General features: G+C 40.5%; 1 protein-coding gene across 11 annotated transcripts in view; it reads left to right on the top strand.

Moving 5' to 3' along the window:
- The window catches only part of AFF1 (ALF transcription elongation factor 1), a 205,771-nt gene that overhangs the window by 147,533 nt on the left and 37,231 nt on the right, over positions 1-21,007 (top strand). For 7 of the 11 annotated variants that reach the window (XM_082391100.1, XM_082391095.1, XM_082391098.1 and 4 more), the window contains 4 exons: positions 2,876-2,920; positions 7,872-7,958; positions 8,894-8,930; positions 12,350-12,401. In XM_082391100.1, coding sequence (XP_082247226.1) covers positions 2,876-2,920; positions 7,872-7,958; positions 8,894-8,930; positions 12,350-12,401 — 221 coding nt within the window. The remainder of the gene's footprint in view (positions 1-2,875; positions 2,921-7,871; positions 7,959-8,893; positions 8,931-12,349; positions 12,402-21,007) is intronic. The other 4 variants (XM_082391093.1, XM_082391101.1, XM_082391096.1 and 1 more) reach the window with 3 other exon arrangements.

Raw genomic sequence — 21,007 nt, 5'->3', positions numbered from 1 at the left:
AAATTTTAGGGAAAAAAATGAATCTTTTAGTGACATGAAACGTCTTGGCTAAGGGTTGACGGCTTGAGTAGTAATGAAGATCAAAAAGTCTTTGAATGTCCTGAAGTTGTAGCTTCCTGACCCCATTCTGTTGGAAGCAGTGGGCAAATCTTTTTTGCCCTCATTCCAACTGTGCTTCACTGTTTCGTTGATTGCTGTATTTTTTTTAATCAAAAAAAAAAACAAAAAAATTTTTTTTTTTTTTTTTTTGCTGCGTTGGGTCTTCGTTGCTGTGCGCGGGCTTTCTCTAGTTGCAGCGAGCGGGGGCTACTCTTCTTTGCGGTGCACGGGCTTCTCATTGCGGTGGCCTCTCCCATTGCGGAGCACAGGCTCTAGGCGCGCGGGCTTCAGTAGTTGTGGCACGCAGCCTCAGTAGTTGTGGCTCGCTCAGTTGCTCCGCAGCATGTGGGATCCTCCTGGACCAGGGATTGTACCTATGTCCCCTGCATTGGCGGGCGGATTCTTTTTTTTTTTTTTTTAACTTAGTTCATTTTTAGGCTTTTAATCTTTTTTTTTTTTTAAATTACTTTATTTATTTATATTTATTTTTGGCTGTGTTGGGTCTTCATTTCTGTGCGAAGGCTTTCTCCAGTTGTGGCGAGCGGGGGCCACTCTTCATCGCGGTGCGCGGGCCTCTCACCGTCGCGGCCTTTCCCGTTGCGGAGCACAGGCTCCAGACGCGCAGGCTCAGTAGTTGTGGCTCACGGGCTTAGTCGCTCCGTGGCATGTGGGATCTTCCCAGACCAGGGCTCGAGCCCGTGTCCCCTGCATTGGCAGGCAGACTCTCAACCACTGCGCCACCAGGGAAGCCCGGCGGGCGGATTCTTAACCACTGCGCCACCAGGGAAGCCCCTCAAAAGTTTTTTTAATTGAAGCATAGCTGTTTTACAATGTTGTGTTAATTCTGCTGTACAGCAAAGTGATTCAGTTGCACATACATATACATTCTTTTTTAATATTCTTTTCCCTTATGGTTTATCATAGGATATTGAATATAGGTCTCTGTGCTATACAGTAGGACCTTGTTGTTTATCCATTCTGTATATAAAAGCTTATTACATCTTCCACCCCCAGCATCCCACTCCATCCTTCCCCTAACCCCATCCCCCATGACTGCCAGATATTTTAATTGGATTCTCATTCTCATTCCAGCAGCAGATAGGATGAGGGGACTATTTAACCAGAGTCGGGAGTCATATGCTCTGTTCTGTTGATTAACTTTCAACTCCTAATTGTTGTTCCTAATGACGCATGTGAAAGATTAAAACTGTAGGATATAATTACATTTTACCCGCAGGTCAAAACAGCATTCATTGTTTCTGACATTTGTGCTGTAATATTTGGTCCAGTTTTTAGGCATTCCTTAATAGTCTTGAAAAACAAAAATTGGGTAAGCAGGTCCTGTTGTTGACATGCATAATGCATAAAGGCAGGGCCAGCAGGGCCAGCAGAGAAGGGGATACCCTTGGTTCTTTGGTTGTACCTCCTAACTTCCAGACCCTACCTCAAAAATAGCAAACTGCAAACAGTTCAATACAATCATCTCCATGAAATTTACATGTTTTAAAACCAGACCGAGGCAGATCAAATTGCATCTGAATTTTGACGTGTCCATTAGATTCAATTCCAGGAGAGCGTGAATGCTGTATGCTCTTCTCCTTTTTCCTTAAAGAAACTGGAATGAGGGAAATGGTGGATTAATAAACCCTAGATCAGGAATTAACAACCAATGCTGTATTAAATTACACTCAAATTAGAGACGAGAGCCCTGAAAAGAACCCTTTTCCATCTACACTCTGGCTGTGAGGCAAGCATTGGACCAACTGACTGGGAAGAGCAGTGCTTTCTTCACAGCAGGGGCAGTAATGGGAGGGGGGTGTGTTGTACAGGAGCTGCCCAGGGCACTTGGCTCATGAACTGACACACAGCAAAAGCTGATATTCTATTAAAAACTGTGAAGTCACGGGATTTGTTCCATATCTCTAGTTAAGGAAAAGTGATTTTTTTTAAAAAAAGATTTTACTTTTCCATTTTCTTTGTACTTAAAAATGTAAAGACTGTAAAATGACATTTTCTAGAAACTATGGTTGTGATACTAGCAACAGCAGCTGTCATTTGTTTAGCTGGGGATAAGCAAGGTGATCTTTCCTTTAAGACCCTAGGTAATCTCCTCTCTCCCTAGGGTCTGTCTCTGGAGAACTATTTTGTGTGTACTTGTTTGTGTGGGTGTGTGTGTGTGTGTATGTGTACATGTATGTGTGCACGTGTGTGTGTGTGTATAAGATGGAAATGCTGACTTCAAGTAGGGCTAGAATTTAAAATGAATTTTTGGCAGGTAAAGTTTCTAATATTTTAGAATATTACCATGATATTACCATAAAATCTATCCTTGATTGGATGCTGGCCTCCTTCCTGTGGGCTCAGTAAGATGTTCAGAATGAATGCCATCTTCATGTTCACGTAACTTGGCTCACTGGACAGATGTTGCTATAAAGCAGCAAACTAACACCACCTCCACTTTTGTTATATCTGTTATTCCCCTAGATTTACTAATGTACTAATTTTCTTTAATATACATATTTTCCATCAGAAGCTTTTGACCTAAGGGTCGTAATTCGTCTGTCATTGTGTCCAGCAGAAACCTTTCCTGCACGATTAGGTCAGGTTAATCTCTTTGGTTTTATTTCATCCAGAATGTGAAGTTTCTCCTATTTAGCTCGTAAGAGGTGGGCCCTGAGGTGATTCTACTTACAAGAGTGTTGCTGTATTAATTAGTACCAGCACTCTAGTTGTTTTTTGTTTGTGTGCTAATCTTTTTCTTGCTTTTCCCGTTCAGCAGACCTACTCCAGTGAAGTCCATTGTGTTGAAGAGATTCTGAAGGTGAGCTTATTGTTATTATTTCTTGCTTGAAGAAATACTTAAGTAGGCAGACATATATTCATTTTCTTTGACTTCAATAAACAGTTGCCGTTCTAAACTCCTTTAAACAGTTTCTCCCCTCATACCTCCCAAAGCAAAATAAACCAGAATAATAACAAAGGGGGTCTTAGGGCATTATTGAACTATCTGACAGATTTTAATTGACATGAAGTCTACAAACTGCGAGGCATTTGGACCAGAGTCTTACGACATCTCCCTTAAGCTTTTCTGGTTGTCTGTAGAGACCCTGGAGAATTGCTCACCTCCCAGAGAGGAGATGCCCTGTGTTGCTGCAGCAGGGGGCACCAGGGGTTAAGTAGTGCTTGGTTTTCACCTCTCGGTGTTTTATAGGTGACACTTTATATGTTTGGCCTTATCGTCAGTGAGACCATGAATTTTTAAAGGGATAAAAAGAAAAATAGTAGAAAGTAAATGGACATCTTTACACCTACCTTGAAAGGGTTATTTTTTGCTCTTGTTTGAGACCATGCCAGGAACATTTGTGCTGCTTCTACAAATACATCATTGAATCCATTATCCATTTGTTCAGTTTTCCTTGCACGAGGATGACAAATTCCTTTTAGAATTCAGTTCCAGGAAAATAAATAAATTCTCCTGATGAACCGGCATGCTTTCTTTTTATCAGAGAAGAATTATATAAACTGTTATGTGTCCCATTTTGGCTTTAACTTCCAGGAAATCTAGAGCTAAATTTAATGCTCAAATACAGTAATTGTAATGGCTGAGAGTTTTGTTTGTTTATTTCTCATTCCTCCTCTGTGGCTCTTAATTTTCTTCCATGTCACTTTTAATGATACTCTTACTTTATCTTTTGCTATAAGGTTTCTGATTTTTGTTTTCTGGTTTTTTTGGAAGTAGGAGAGATATGACACATGTACCTATTAATTTTTATCCCAACTGCACACTTTTTTCCTCAAAATATGCTTACCCAATTTTTTCCTTTAAGTTTTCATTGCAAAGTATTAAGTGAGGTGGTGCTGAAACCAGTAATTAAGTATATTGGTTACCTTCTCATTTGTGCAATTTTTGACAAAGGTGGTGTCTAGCCAGATGTTTGGAAAACAGTTCCATTATTTTTGTTTTACTATCTTCGGTATCCTACTTTTGTAGTTAGAGTTTTCTAAGAAAGAAATACCTCTAAGGAAACATACTTTGTATTGCTGAAAATGAGAAATTTTTGCCAACCAGCAAGTAAGATTAATAATAAGATATCTTGATCAAGCTTTTGTTTTATCCTCTCCCTCTGGTATTTCTGAAATTCTTTGGTAAGATGAGTCATAAAAGTAACAAACGACTTAGTTATGAAATAATAGCCTTAGCATTTTCCCTGAAATTGTGTGTGATTTGTTCCATGGTTATTTCAAAAGTAAATGCAACAATGTAGATTAGTTGTCTCCTGCATGTGTCAAATGCTTCTGTTAACGTTTTGATGTATGTTAATATACGACTTGTTGAGTCCTTTATGTAAGGTGGTAGTATTAGAACATCAGGCAAGCATTTTTAATTTAATAAACTCATCCATCCTCCCTCCCCTCTCAGCCAACATCACTTTAATGAGTTCTTGCTTACCTGGATATGCTTGAAAGTAGATGGTTAATGTGAGCCACAGGTGAGTGTTTTCATTTGGAAGTCTTAAAGAGAGAGAGTAAATCGCAGGATGTCCCGGACTGAAGAGGGGCTTGGGTCTCTGCTTTGTGCAGACTTAGAATCTGTCCCCTTCTCTTCTCCTCTTTTGGGGCCTCAGTTAAGTCACGTGTACTCCCTGGACTTCAGTTTCCTCACGGGTAAAATGAAGGCCCTGGGCTGGTAGATAGTAGATGACTCTAGGGTCAAATCCAGCTCTCACTCTCTGATGTCGATCCAGATACTTCCCTCTGCCTCGTGGTTCCTGTTCTTATCTCCTACCAGTAATTTATGAAGATTGCCAGGAATCCTAACACAGATCTTTCTGATGGGCAATAGAAGCAGTAAATAGTTCCCTAAAGGAGAAAATCAGTTATAGACGATAGTGTTTGGTTCTCTGGTGGAAATGTTAAGAGTCGCAGCGTTTTACTGAAGGGGCATTGGTGGCCTGTGACTTGTGCAGACTGGCAGGGTAAGAAGGTAGCAGGCAGACACTACCAGCAACCAGGAATTGGTCATGCACAAGGGTCCAGATGGGGATGATGTCCTCAGTGGGTGTATGGAAACGGCTCAGGTTTTCTACAGCCTGGACAGCCTTTTGGGGCAGTTAATGCAGTGCTTGTAGACATTATCTCAGTGCAACATTCCAGTGACACTGGTACAACGAGTGGTAGCTTTGTACCACTCGTTGTACCAGTGTCACTGGAATGTTCATTTATTCAGCAAATATCCCTGAAGATGCACATACTTTTCTAGGCACTGGGATGCCGTGTGAATAAGAGTCCTTGCTCTTGTGGAGACCATAGTGGGGAAGATAAATATATAATAAAATGTCAGTTGTTGATAAGCGCTATGAGTCATATAGCAGGCAGGTGATTGGAGGAAAAGGCAGAGGAAAGAGCTCAGAAGCCTCGAGGTGGGAACAGTTTGGTGTATTAGAAAAACGGCGATAACTAGACAGTGTCTAGAGCAAAATGAGCAAGGTGGAGAGTGGGGAGGAGATAGCAGCTGTGGCACCTGGAAGGCCAGGAGTGAATCAGGTGCTAAGTGATTTACCCCCATTCATGTGATAAGTCGTTGTTAAAGTAGGGAGTGAATTCAGGGCCCCGCAATTCTGGGCAGCCTCCTCTCCTTATGGCCCCAATTCTCCTAAGGCCTAACTTCCCCTAGTAAACTAAGCATTTAGGGAAGTGTATAAATTCTTTCACACTATCAGCAAACCACTTAAGGCCTGAAAGAGTTTATGCACTTTCCAACTGCCTAATTTAATAGCCGGGGCAGCCTTAGGCATTGAGAGTACAATAGATATTTCCTGGGAATCATTGGTGACTAAAAGTCATAGACACCATTGGGATTCTAAAGAAATTCTTGGAAGACAGAAGGATGATACTTTCAGACACCTTTGCAATTATTACAAGTTTTTACATTGTAACGTTCTCATGGTCCCATACCTTAGAGTATAGTCAAATAAATAAAACAACAGGAAACTCTTTGGTGCAGTATTAAAATTCTTTTAAAACTAGGCTTTTAATTTATTAAGTGCTTTCTCTTACCACGTATTCCAGCACTTTATGCTCTGAAAAATAAGTGGTCTTCGTCCACCTCTTCCTGAGAACTAAGGCTCAGACAGCTCAAACTCCTCAGGCTGACCTGACCAGCAGGGTCAGAGTTAAGATCCAATCTGGGTCTCTGGCTCCAGAGCTGCTACTCTTTCCATTTTACTTCAGTATAGAATTCCTCTTTTGTACTGAACAAAAGATGGTTAGTCAAGTGAGCAAGGGCATGATATCACCTTTAACAAAAATTACTCGAGCCATCATCGGTTACTTTGCTTGTCACTGTGCCAGGTCATTTCTGTCTGTTCTGAGGTTCTAGCAACCCGGAGGGCGGCTGTGGGGAAGGGCGGGGAAGATGTGTGCAGAGGTGGGGAATGGGGATGCTTGCCCAGCTCCATCTCCAGTTGTTGCAAGGATCAGATGGCATTTCTGTGGTGATGGAGAGGTTGGTCAGCACTTGGAAAAAAGCACAGTGTGTAATGTAAAATAGATAGCTAGTGGGAAGCAGCTGCATAGCACAGGGAGATCAGCTCGGTGCTTTGTGACTACCTCGAGGGGTGGGATAGGGAGGGTGGGAGGGAGACGCAAGAGGGAAGAGATATGGGGATATATGTATATGTATAGCTGATTGACTTTGTTACAACGCAGAAACTAACACACCATTGTAAAGCAATTATACTCCAATAAAGATGTTAAAAAAAAACAACAACAGTGTGTTGTACAGGTGAGGTAACATAGCGTGATCTGGGGTCCCCAGTGTGCTGGTGGAGGGTTGCTTGTCAATCTTAAGCCAGTTTGCCTGGCAGGTCTGACACACGTGGGGATGGACTTCTTTCTCTCAGACTCCAACGCAAAGGGGCCATTCCCTGTGCTCTCAGCCATTGGCTTCCTGGGGGACCTGATCCTGTCATTTTAGACCTCATTTTTCTCAGCTGTAAAAGGAAGGGGCTGGTGTTAATCTCCAGTGCCATTTTAGATCTTCAACAAAGTGTGTGTGCATATTTGCGATTAGACACCTTTAATATGACATTTTGTTTTCCAGCAAGTGAATGTGCTTAGAAAAAAGAACTCATGTCAAGATAAATATATTAATTTGGAAGATATAGAAATCTTGCTTCCATGAAAACAGTGAATAGAAATGAAACTTCTGTTACTGAAAAGGGACGGTCACTTTTTAAGGCCTTCTCTGCAAAAGTTCTTACGTACTAATAATGTGTATCAGGGAAGGGTCAAATCCATTAAAACTCTCCCAAGTGGAACAAGTGACCTGAATTACTTGTTTGCTTAAGTCAAACAGGAAAGTTCTTCTTCCTTTGAACTTAAATAATTCCAGGAAATGCAATAAAGAAGCTGAGAGAGAAAGAAAGCATTGAGACAGGACTGAGTTTTCATAGTTACACAAGCTCTGGTAATACCTACTACCGTTTTTATGCTTCATGCTGTTCAGAGTGTTAAGACCATTCCTGTTCTATGCTCTTGTTTTTCTTCTTCGAACTGATTTCTTTTCAGTTTTGTTTGTTGGAGAGCTTCAGCTTTTGAACATAGCCCACCAAGTAGGAGCTTTTTTAAAAAGTAAATGAAATAACTTTTAAGATTTCACTTTTCATTTACCATCACTCCACTCTACATTCAGTTTAAAAAGTTAACTTAAATAGCAGTAAATGTTCTATTTATAATTTACTTTTTCTTCCCGTTCCAAATCTCTTTTCCAGGAAATGACCCATTCATGGCCTCCTCCTTTGACAGCAATACACACGCCTAGTACAGCTGAGCCCTCCAAATTTCCTTTTCCCGCAAAGGTAATTCCTTACAAGTCTAGCAGGCACCGCATCCACACCAGTGACAAGTCTGAAGTATTGCTGTGTGCCAGATTAATCAAGTATTATTTGTTGAACTCTTTGGAGATTAGGTTAATATTGCAATTAATTTAGCTACTAAAGTGCTTCCTAATGCTTTCAAATACTTCACTCTCCACTTATGTCAGTAAGAACATCTTACATTTGTATAGGGTTTTGTAGCTTATGAAAGTATTCAGGACTTTACAATAAATTCTTTCATTTTTGAGGTTCTTTACCTTAGAAGAGGGACACGGAGGTACAGGAGAATTAAGTGAGGTAGGGTGTCTGCTTCCTAGTTCAGGATCTTAGGTACGTTACAGATATACATTTACACTTGTCATACCTCCTACATTTTCTTAAAGTTTAGTGCAATCAGCTGCATTCGTGATGGCTTTAATAGCAAGGTGAACTGCCTACTTGCACATTTCTGTTAAAGTATTTGTGAACAGTATATTAACAACACTGTCCCCTCGCCTTTTCTACTTTTGGATAACATTCAGAATATAGAAATATCACCTTTAGATCTGTGTTCAGTCCAGCCTGGTATACATGCACATTGTTAATATATTATCAGTCTTTCTTTCCATGATGTCATTGAGGTTTTATCTACCCAAACCACAATTTACCATGTTAGATACTTTACATATTTTCTAATGATAGTTTTTTTTTCTTCAAAAAATGTAATTTATTATTGACTTTAAGGTAAAACATTATACTTTGTGTTGAAAATCCTTGACACCAAAGGAAGAATAAACTTTAGGAAACAACAGAAGCAATACAACCTATTTTATGTAAAAATTAGATTTATCAATATTTATCAGGTTTAACAGTGACACAACCTTGGATTTATAAACCTTAATATTTTATTAACTAGAGATTTTTATTTTTCTTTCTAGGATTCTCAGCATATCAGTTCTGCAACCCTAAACCAAAGTAAGTAAATATGTGGAACTGATTATTGCATTGGAGAACAAAGCATGGTTTTTACTGTTTTAATGTAGAAAACATTAATGAAAAATGCTCCAGCAGAGATGAAGGCTTCCTACGGTTAAAGAATAGGAAAGAAGGGCAAATATAAAGCTGTTCTTTAGGTGGAGTTTCAGATTATTGCAAAGAGTTAATGAAGATGTCTTATTAAGTACCTAAAAAATAAAATATAATTTGGTATTACCTCACATATGATAAATATCTTGAGAGTGACTCTAAATGCATTGTTACCCAGGAATTGTGTATAAGAATAGATTGGGGTATTTTGTGTGTTTCTTGTATTTATTTTAAACAAAACCAAGAAATTTTTATAAGGAAGAGAGCACATAGCTTCTCTAGACCTTCTATATGTATTTGTCATGTAATTCTTTTTTTGGTTCCTTTTAATGGATTGTAAATACTTGAGAATTCAGGGGAAAACAGAAGAAAGCTAACTGGATCCAGCCTTTCTCTATATCAGTAACCTCTCGGTTCACTAAATTCTTTGTGTCCCAACTACATGCAAGGCATTTCAAGCCTTACAAAAATGACTGGTGTATTTGCAGTCATGTAGTTCATCAACATACGGTGAGTGCCCAAGTTATGAAGTGTTAGTCTTCAGAGGATAGGGAGACGAAAGTAGGGTGCGTGGTGTGCATGTATGTGTTGGGAGAAGATTGCTCATAGATATTCCATAGAGGTGACTCTTCTTGAAATATCTCCACCTTATTCTTTTTCCTCGCTTGTGTTTTTCCCTTGATTGTCCTGTTGTTTAAATTGCAAGGATATGAGGAGAGTAAAAAAGATGAGAAAAACAAGAAATGAAATAATCTTCCTCTAGAACAGGGATAGGCACACTGTAGCCTGAGAGTCGATCTGTTGTACAGCTAGTTTTTGTAAAGAAGGTTTTATTAGGACACAGCCGTGCTCATTCATTTATTATTATGCCACAAGGTATGGCATGCAAAGTCTAAAATATTTACTATCAGACCTTTACAGAAAAAGTTTGCTGCCCCCTGCTCTAGAAGTACTGAATAAGACTTTGCAAATAACTCCTAACTAAATTTCCCCCAGAGACTTCCCTGGCGGTCCAATGGTTAACACTCAGTGCTTCCACTGCAGGGGGCATGGGTTCGATCCCTGGTCGGGGAATGAAGATCCCGTATGCTGTGTGGTGTGGCCAAAAATAAATAATAATAATAAAAATAAATAAATTTCCCCCAAATGCAGAGAGATAAACCTGATCATCTTGCACAGTACTGGGGAGACTGGGAAATCTTTTTTTCTCAACATCTTGGCAGCCTATCCAAAGATAGATAACGGGTGAAGTGGCATAAGTCTGCAGGTGTGTCACCAGCTCAGCTGTGGGCGGGATTGCTGTGCGTTCCTTTACCTCTTGCTCCTCACCCCACCCCCAAATTTGCTAGGGCTACCAGTCATGCAGATTATATGCCTTCCACTGAATTACTTACAGCTTGCATGATTGCTACCTCCTGGTTTAGAAAGACCCTGTAATCCTTTAAACTGTCTGATTTCTCCTTTTAGCAAAATATAGTTGAACATGAACTGGTAAGCACTTTCTTCGCCAGGGGTGGTGGCCCTCCAGGCCTGTGGAATAGTGTAGGCTGATTCCTCGTTGCCCTGATGAGAAGTTTTCAGACACTGGCAGGTCTCCTGTAGGTCTTGGCTCAGCAAATGCTTACCTTGGGGTCTTTTATGCTGCTGCTGGAAACCCTTTTTACCTCTGTGAGAATGTGGCCTTTGGGGGGCCTAGTTGGACCCTGGAGGGGTCTGGTTTTATGTTGGATGAAGCAGGAATGGAGTGTGTGCAGATATAGCTTTCAGAAAAGTGGAGTGTGACATATATTTCTCAAAGTATGCCCAGCAAGATAATTCAAATTTCTTGAAAAATTGTGGTTTTGGAGTCTGTAGAGAATGAAGTATAGGGATTTTACTTGTATGTCCCAGTATTTATGTTCACATGTGCAAAAAAATGCAGCTGCCTAAGGATTACCAGAGCCTCGTTGAGCTTAGGACCGGGTCAAGGTGACTGTGTAGGAGTACATGTGCATGTACTTTAGCCCCTCTAATTTGTAGTGCCAGCCCTAGCTTGCTAGCCAGAAGGGCAAGCAATTTAAAAATATCATATAAGAGCTGCTGCCACCATGAGGATAAAGCGTTTAATTGCAAATGTTCAAGGGCCTCCACATGACATTTGTGGTCACTCTCCTCACCCCTGTCTGAAAGGCAACCGTATTTCCATTCCCCTTCTGCTTCAGGTCCGTATTACCTCAGGCCTAGACAAACACAGCCTCTCAGCTGGTCTGCAGCCTCCACACTTAACATTTCCCATTCCTTTCTAGGTTACATCAGGTAGCACCAGCAGGTTAATCTTTCTGAGGAACAGCTGCATCGTGCTTTGGAGATGTCTCATTGCCTGACAACTGAAGTTTTAACATCCTGTTGTGGCACTCAGAGCCCTCTAAAATCTGACTTCCCTGGTCCCCCCATGCTGCCCACCACACACTCTGCACCCCAGCCTTCCCCTGTCGTAACCTGCACCATTTCAACTCCTCCCATGTTCGAGCCTTCGCTCACTGTCTCTTCTGCCTGAAGGCCTTCCCCACCCTCATCTCCCTCTTGCCAGCAGTCATTCTGTCAAAATCTCACCCATCCTTTGTGACACAATTAATTTTGTTTCTTTTCTAATTTGCCTTCTTTCGTCATGACCAGCAGAGTGACCTATCTGTAGATTCCCGGGACGGTTCATTTAGATGATTGGTTTTCGCGCTGATTTTGCATTGCCTAGGGTTGTAGATAACACGTGCCTGTTTGATGTCCCTCAGTCAGCTGTACGCTCATTGAGGACGGGGTCAAATGCCTTGAACATCTTGGTGTCTAATAGGCAGTTTGTAAATAGCAGTTGAATGAATGAATGGGGGCTGTTGAATAGTGGGGGGATGGGTGGGAGCACAGTGGGCCAAGGACAGAGTCTATAAAAGAGAGTGCTAGCAAATCACGGATAGATATGTGACGTCAAACCAGGTGAGGGTGACTGCAGCCCCATCCTAGTGCTTCCACAAGGGAGCCCCGCCAGCTGACAGCAAGGAGAGTCTCCTGCCCATGGCAGTGTGGTCGGCATGCCGGGTGGCGCCTTCAAAGTGTGTTCGCTCTGCTTAGGGCTTTCCAATTCTGAGCAAGCCCTCTCTCTAGAGGTAACATAAATGTTATTTTATAAGCAGTGTATAACACTCTGGTTGGCATAATTTAAGTATACTAAGTGTTTAGATTAAAGTGGGGGGACAGCAAAAAAAGAGGGAATTTATAACGAACGGTCTCATGAATTTGTCATTGTGTTCCTCTGATCATTTTTCCCTTGCCCACAGAACAATATGATACATCTTCAAAAACCCACAGTAATTCTCAGCAGGGAACATCGTAAGTAAAATGCTTTTGTTTATTAAAAGTTTATAATATAACATTGTAATTTCCCATGTAAATCTGTTGCTTAGTTTTTTTTTCCTCCTTGCTTTCAAGTAATGACTCATAAAATACTGCTGCAGTGTAAAGGGAAGAAATGACCAACATTTCTATTTGGATTAAATTCTCCTGTTGAAGGTTTAGGTACCTTAAGAGTTTGCTAAGGGGTTTTAAAAGAAAGCCATTTGAGCCATTATTTACATATTAACTGTGGAAAATAGAAGGTTTTAGCTTTATAAATTTCAGTCTTAAATAGTTTTAGCTTGTGGAAACAAATTTTGGGGGATGTGCACAATTTCAGACTTTCTGCCACTTTTTTGGCCTAGTTTTAACTAATAAAGAATGAGTCTTACTGCCCAGCTGTGCTTTATTAAGGCCAAGTAAGTCCAGATATATTTTGGGTTTTGGGAACAGTTGAAACTACATAGTAAAGATTTTTAAACCAGCATTTTGACCCAATTTGTCATTTCTTGGTGTTATTGAACTAGTATTTCTTTCTTTTCATGACTAGCAGTGGTTCAGGGACTGAGTGAGGAGGCCTTTCTCTCCTCAGTATTTGATCAGTTCCTAACACGGAGTTGCTAGTCTCTGAGGACTTCAGGTTCAAGCTCCAGCTTTCTTCTATTTTCGAGGCATAGTATTTGTTCCGTGTATTTTGGGAGGGGGTGTTGCTGTGGACTGAATATTTTAAAAACTGTATAGTTGAGGCAAAGAGCTTCTTTTATCTCCTCACCGTGACTGAATATGGAACAGGGTTAAAATCACTATTCCTAAGTGCCAGGTCCTTGATGCAATTGTTTTCACATCTCTACAGCAAAGTAAGAAAAAAAGAATAACGATTTTTTGTTGTTGTTGTTAAAAAGATAAATTTATTGGGAGTTCCCTGGCGGTCCAGTAGTTAGGACAGTGCGCTTTCACTGTGGAGGGTGCGGGTTTGATCGCTGGTCGGGGAACTAAGATCCCGCAAGCTGTGTGGCACGGCCAAAAACAGAAAAATAAAAAATTTTTAAAAAGATAAGTTTATTATAGGATGGATGGATTATTTTGTATGTGTAATAAAAATCTGTTTCATTTGTGGTTCTGGCTGATGGTGAGGTTTTGCTTATTTTTATTGTCCTTTACTAGAAAAAAAAATTAACCCTATGTTAGTTATTCTTTGCCTGTTTCTTTTTTGACCTTTTCTTTTTTCCTCTTTATTTTTGTTTAAAAAAATTATTTTACTCTTGAGTTCTGAAAGTCTAGAATCACCGACTTAGCTTAACCAACTACCTCCTCCTCTAAATAGAATCTATCTGATGGCTGGTGGAGAATAGACAGGACGGTGCCAAGGACCACACTTACAATAATTGTGTGGATTCTCTGTGACTTCCCCAAGGGTTTACACCTTGTGCTGTTTGTGATGGTTGATAGTAAAGCTGTTTAGACCATAAGAGGCCCCGGCTGATGGTCTTTGGTGGGGGCAGCAAGGAAAGGGGAGCTGAGAGCATCCCACTTGGCAATAAGAACAGAAAGGAGGAGCTCCCTGAGGAATGAGCTGGTGGAAGCAGTGGCACCAAAGGGAGGAAGTGGCTGTGTCCCTGGGAAGTGTGTGTAGAGGAAGAAAGGCAGCTGGGTCTGATCTGGGCCCGGGCAGGCCAAAGCTGCAGCCTCCCACACCAACTTTCATCAGCTTTCCGACAAGGTAGTTGATAGGGACTCGGACCATATTCTGTGACAATTTTGCTACTCAGAGAAATGGGTTGTTCTCCTGATTGAGTTAAACCACTGAAGTCAGAGGTGCCTGCAAGTTTATATGCTCATATATTGTGACATATGTAGTGTTTTCTAGATAAAAACAATTGGTTTACCCTATATAAAATTAACTAGAGGGGGGACTTCCCTGGTGGTGCAGTGGTTAAGAATCCGCCTGCCAATGCAGGGGACACGGGTTCGAGCCCTGGTCTGGGAAGATCCCACATGCCGCGGAGCAACTAAGCCCGTGCACCACAACTACTGAGCCTGCGTTCTAGAGCCAGTGAGCCACAACTACTGAGCCCACGTGCCACAACTACTGAAACCCGTGTGCCTAGAGCCCGTGCGCCTAGAGCCCGTGCTCCGCAACAAGAGAAGCCACCGCAATGAGAAGCCCACGCACCGCAATGAAGAGTAGCCCCCGCTCGCCTCAACTAGAGAAAGCCCGCGCGCAACAACGAAAACCCAATGCAGCCAAAAATAAAATAAATTAATTAAAAAAAAATTATCTTAAAAAAATTATCTAGAGGGAATTCCCTGGTGGTCCAGTGGTTAGGATTCTGCGCTGTCACTGCTGGGGCCAGGGTTCGATCCCTGGTTGGGAAAATAAGATCCTGCATGGCTGTGCAGTGTGACCAAATTAAAAAAAAACATTACCTAGAAAAGAATATTTGTTTTGATCCTAATAAACTTGGAGAAGGAATGAAAGTAGGGCCTAGTACAGGTGAAGAGGACAAGAGTGATAGAGAAAAGAAGGTAATACTGAGACTGGGTGGATACGAAGGGTTGTGTGTGGTGGGGCTGGTGGTATGGATAAGTGCTGAAATGAAATGTACCTATGGGAAAAAGAAATCACTTTTATGGAGCTTGGATGAAAACAGTGTTCCAATTAATCTGTAGAGTACAGTCGTTGTTTCAGAGTTAGTATGGCACATCTCTTAGTGCTCGAAGGTTAATTTGATCTAGTGTCAGCATTAGGGTTCTTTGACAAGCAGTTAAACTGTTTGAATGTCACATAGAGTGGCAGGGAGATGGTCTAATGCACTTTGAATGTCAGGAAAGAAAATGTTAATTACAGGGTCATTTGTACTTTGGTTTTAAAAACCCATATAGGTCTTACTGCTTTTTCTTTCAGAGTTATTAGTACTTGGGCCTCCTTACAGAAGCAGAGTAGTACATATAAAAGGGAAAAAGAGGGGCCTGGCACTAGAGAATAAACTGTGGAGAGTCTGTATTAACTCTCACATCTGTCCAGACTTGGGGGCAGGGGGCGGTTAGCCAGCTGGTAGAGGATGTAGGTGTAAAAGAAATGTGCTAAATCTGTTACTTTTAATCTCTGTAGTTGAAGCTCTAGTTAATTATCAAATGATGAATTCTTTCTACCAGGTACCTCAGGGAAGTGATTAGCTAGGGATCCAGTGCTATTTGCCCCTAAGTTTGAGGCGGGGGGAATGTTGGTTTAACGGCTCCTAGCTTTGGAATCCTCTTCCTTTCCACGACTTGGGTCTGTTGAGTTCTCAGGGCAAAGTACCAAAGTATTTCCTTTTTCTGTACAGCTATTACGTCCTTCACATGATTGTGGATAGTTCCCTTTCTGTACAGTCAAACACAGTTTCTTAATGTCAGTGCTTTTGCCAACCTCTCAAAAGGGATAACGTGTTAATGTTTTAGAAACTATAGAGCAGTTGATAGGCATTATTGTAGCTAACTTCCTTCTCCCTCCCATCCCCTACCCTCCCCCCAAATTGCCAAGTCCTTACTAGCTGGTGCCCTCCTTTATGTTTCTTATTTTTGCTTCAGAAATCGTCACTACCTATTTAGACTAAGAGACATAAATTAGCAGTTATAGCAATTTGGAATTTTTATTACTTACTTGGGAAGTTTCTTTTGAAATGAGGGAAGTATTTGGATGTGAAGATTGGGATTGTCCTGGAAGTGTGACGAGAAGGAATGGTGCAAAGTTAATAAAGGCTGGGAAGAGTCTGATACCTTTTTAAATGAGCCTGAGTTTTCAACTTTTACTCAAAACATTATTTTAAATATCTTGCTAAAGAACTAAGGAAGACCCAGTCTATCAGTTTACTGCAATATAAAATCATCACATCAGGACATGTGTCAGCTGAAATGTCCGAGAATTAAGTCTGAAGAAATGCCTTACTTGTATCAGTTCGTTTAAATCATATTTGACCTAAGGAAAAAAGTTTTATACTTTTCTAGGTAGTTCTTTTTGTCTTATTTTTAAAAGTTGTGCTAGATGCAAACTAGTATATATAGAAAGGATAAATAACAAGGTCCTACTGCATAGCACAGGGCACTATATTCAATATCCTGTGATAAACCATAATGGAAAAGAGTATAAAAAAGAATGTGTATTGTATGTGTGTGTGTGTGTGTGTGTATATGTATGTGTATGTATAACTGAATCATTTTGCTCTACAGCAGAAATTAACACAACATTATAAATCAACTATAATTTTTTTTAAAAAGTACTATATGAAGGTGTCTTACCTGGGATCTTTATTTCAGTTGACAGCTCTGACTTAAAGAGCTGTTTGCTGATAAATGTATGGTTGAAGTAGCAGAGCTCACCCTAATGGGCAAAACTTATAAATTATTTGTCCTTGAGATTATACCCCTATCCTTTATTCACAGTTCTTCAGCTCTTCTGAAAACAAGTAACAAACATTTGTGCTGGTCAGTAATACATTTGTAGGTCTACATTAAACCTTCAGCTTCTCAGAATGTAAATGGAGATCTTGCTGTTAATAATAATTCTCAGTTCTCAAATATCTGGCATTGCTGGAAAAAGATGCACTTTATTTTTACTCCAAACTTAACAAGTGATTGTGAATCCAAAGTTATTGGTATTCATAATTATTTTATTAATCTAGATATAGAAGGAAATGTTCTGTTTGTTTTCAAGAGAAAAAGTAGAGGTGTAAAATGAAAGAATAAGGAATATAACTTTTTTTTTTTTTTTTTAGTGAGTTACTATTAGCCATGCTATGGAGAAATGAGAATTTGTAATATTGGGTATTGAAGAAAATTTCATGCTTAGGTGAAAGCAAACAAATGGTCATTATGTGCAATGTTTAATCTGCTTATTTCAGAATTACAGTTACTAGGACACATTAAATCAATATTTAGAAAATGCTGAAACTCCCAAATGCAGAATCACCTCCTTTCATGGTAGAATTATAGTCTTTTGGAATAGTCAGTTTAATTCTTGGGGTTCTGGCTTTAGTAGACAATATTCTAGGATCCCTTGCAGGGCAATATTTAACTTGACACTGTATACAAATTTATGCCGGAAACTTGCATAATATTGAAGGGATATTTTGGTGAGGCTATGAAATGAAGCATATTTTAAATAATTATAAAAATACTGCTAAGGTGCTGGAAGATCATCTTCTTCAAAGTATTCCTCTTGGAGCTATATGTATTTCTCAAATGATGGCTTGAACTACTCTGGGAGCACCCCTTTAGGATAACATATACTTCCGTACTTGGTCTTAGACCAAAGGTTAAATAAAATGGACAAGAAGAATAAATTTTTCAAGTGCCTGGTATATAATAGGTAAGTGTTACGTAAATGGGTTTGTTTATGTTCTACATAAGAAAAGTCATTCTCATCGTTCTTTAACATGCTTTGACCCCAGTTATATAAATATTGGCCTCTGGGCTGGATGCCAGGCTATTTGGAGATACTTCCACTCATCCATTCAGTACATAATTATTAAACACACGCTGTGTGCCCGGTGCTGGTTTAGGTACTTGGGGAAATAGTAGCCAGTGAGACAAAGTCCTTGTCTTCCATGCCTTGTAACTCAATGCGGTGGCATGTAATACAAACTAGGTGATGTGACAGAGACAGGCTTGAGGAAGCAGGGTTTTTTTTTTTTTGGCTGGTGTTGATACTTCTGGGAGGCTCAGGAAAGGTCCCTCAGAGAAGGTGACATTTGATCTGGAGACTGAATGATGAGAGGGAGGCAGATAATACTTGCCACCTTTAAAGGGGCTTGATGGGCTACAGGCTCTGAAGGCATTTGAAAACGGCTAGGCAGTAATTCTTATTGGAAGTGACTTCTTTGAAGTATTCATTTGCATTTGGAAAACATGGTTTTAAGGGTGTCCTTAAGAGTCTGTTTAAGTCTCATTTTTAATCATGCTGCTAATTTACTACAGTAAGTGACCCTAGATTAATTTAAGCATAGATTGAAAAATTTAGTAAGATAGATTTTTATTAGCCCTAAAAGCAGTTGGTACATTCTGCCCACTCTGGGTTGCTGGGTTTCTAAAGCAGCAAGGTGTGGTCTAATTGCACAAGAATTCATATTCTCCCCGTCCATCCCCACCCCTTTCATCCACCCTGCAGAGGCCTCCAAGGCCCTCTATAACCTACCTCTCCACCTCCTCTCCTATACTCCCACAACACACACACACACACACACACACACACACACACACACACACACACACACACACACACACACACACACACACACACACACACACTATTCTGGCCACATTGGCCTCTTTGCTGTTTTCTATGCCTTAATCACCCTCCCCATTTCCTGAATTGTGCTCCCTCCTCCTTTCAGGTCCCTCCTTGGATGTCATCCCCTTATCAGTACAGTCTTCCCTAACTACCCTAACGTAGAAGAACCTCCCACACCCATCCTTTCTCTTTTATGCTTACTTCCCCCTCCCTAGGCTTCTTACCCATTGAGAAAGAATATAGTTTGGTTATTTATCTCCCTCCCCTAGACTCTGAGTGCACAAGAGCAGGAGTTTCTGTCTGCTTAGAGTTGTATCAGTAAAGTCTAGAGCAGGGCCTGGCATATAGTAAGTACTCAGGATAAATGTAGAAGGAAAAACATTACACATAAACTTGATTAAATACCTATAAGCAATGTTTAATAGAAATATAATTTTCAGCAATAATTTTTCTAGATTTTCTTTCTAGTTGTCTAATATGTCATCTTATACTAGTACCTTATTTATCGTACTTAATGATTTAATCTTATTTATTAACTTCAACTTTTCCCTCATTTATACTCTTGTGATTTTTCTAATCTTCACTTCATCCATGGAGTTTAAATAATCTTTTACACCTTTGGCCGCAATTTTTGCCTTATCAACCGTTAGGTCATTAACTATAGTGAATCGTGTACCAAATCACTTTTCCCTCTGCCCTGCTAGTCTACCATCTCCCATAGACAGTCTCTCCATGAATTTGAATTCTGCCAACTGCTGTCACCATTTGGAGAGTCCCCCTTGTATGTTGTGTCATAAGGGATTAAGGTCTGCTTTTTCATTTTTAAAAATTTATTGTATGCGGAGCCCTCTTCCTAACTCGTCACCTCCCATCATCTTCTACAAAAAGCATTTGCAGTCGTTATTTCTGCCCTGTATCAAAAAAGGAAAGTACAGGGCTTCCCTGGTGGCGCAGTGGTTAAGAGTCTGCCTGCCAAAGCAGGGGACATGGGTTCGAGCCCTGGTCTGGGAAGATCCCACATGCCGCGGAGCAACTAAACCCGTGAGCCACAACTACTGAGCCTGCGCGTCTAGAGCCCGTGCTCCACAACAAGAGAGGCCACGACAATGAGAAGCCCGCGCACCGCAATGAAGAGTAGCCCCCGCTCGCCGCAACTAGAGAAAGCCTGTGCACAGAAACGAAGACCCAACACAGCCAAAAATAAATAAATAAATAAATAAATTTATTTAAAAAAAAGGAAAGTATGTTCTCACATGCTCATTAGTGGTTTCTGAAAAGTAGGTATCAGTTTATTTGCCATTTTGAGCACATCTAATACCAGGGTTGTGACTATTAATTGCAAGTTAACTACTGTGAGCTTGCCTTCACTTGCTCTTTTCCAAATAAAAGGTATGGCCCGATCATAGGAAATGTTAAGCCAAGAAATCAGTGTATTGAAATAGTTTTGGAGTTCTGAATTGAGATGTTACAGAATATTGGCAGTTGAAGCTTTGGGTAAGCCCAGTACGAAGGAGGAATGGAAGAGCAATAAAGGCTTGTCTGGTGTGTCTTCACACAGTAACAACTGGGCTCTGAGTCACTGAAGCGTGCCTGCCGGAACCTGTGTGCAGCTCTTTCAGCTTTGCAGAACAGCTGTCTGAAGAATGCATTTGTACAAAGGGGTTTGAGGATTGTTTGTAACCTTTAAGTAAGAAGTTTACCTAGCTGATAATGTAAAATGTGAAACCTACACGGTAGTTCAAAGAGTTGCTTTACCTGAGCATTTGTCTTCTTTTGAACAGTGCCAAGCTAAGCCATATGATGCCATATGCTTCGAAATAACTGGTTTGCTTGGAGTTTGGAAATGAAATTAGTTATTTAACCAGTTTAAACAGTATATAAAGCTTAAAGTTAATTTACTTTCATAGGAGAAAAATAGTGTATTCATTTTACTCCAGCAGTATAGTTCCTGTTTTCTTTTAAACCAGAGTCTTTCTCTCAGTGGGTTCTGGGACTTAGATTTCATTCCCTCAGTTAGGTTTTCTAACCACTGGTCCTATATTGGCCAGAGCAAGGAGGTGGTATCCGATGGAATGGCTTTTGCATGCAGGCTGTAGCATATACCAGCTTCATGATCTTAGGCCAGTTAGGTGGCTGTTCTGAGCTGTTTCCTCATCCTTAGAATGTGAGGGGTTGATCAGAGTCAGCCCGTGGGGTTATGAGTAAAAGCAATGCCTGTCAAGTTCAGATTACATAAAGGGCACAGCTGTGTGGTACTGTTACTTATTCAGCAAAAGCGATGCTGTTCATTCAGCCACCTTCTTAGGGTACCTGCCAAGTTCTAGATAAAGAAAAT

The sequence above is a fragment of the Balaenoptera borealis genome, assembly GCF_965194805.1.
Source record: "Balaenoptera borealis genome assembly, chromosome: 4".
Lineage (NCBI taxonomy): Eukaryota > Metazoa > Chordata > Mammalia > Artiodactyla > Balaenopteridae > Balaenoptera > Balaenoptera borealis.
This window is presented reverse-complemented; position numbering and strand designations above follow the sequence as displayed.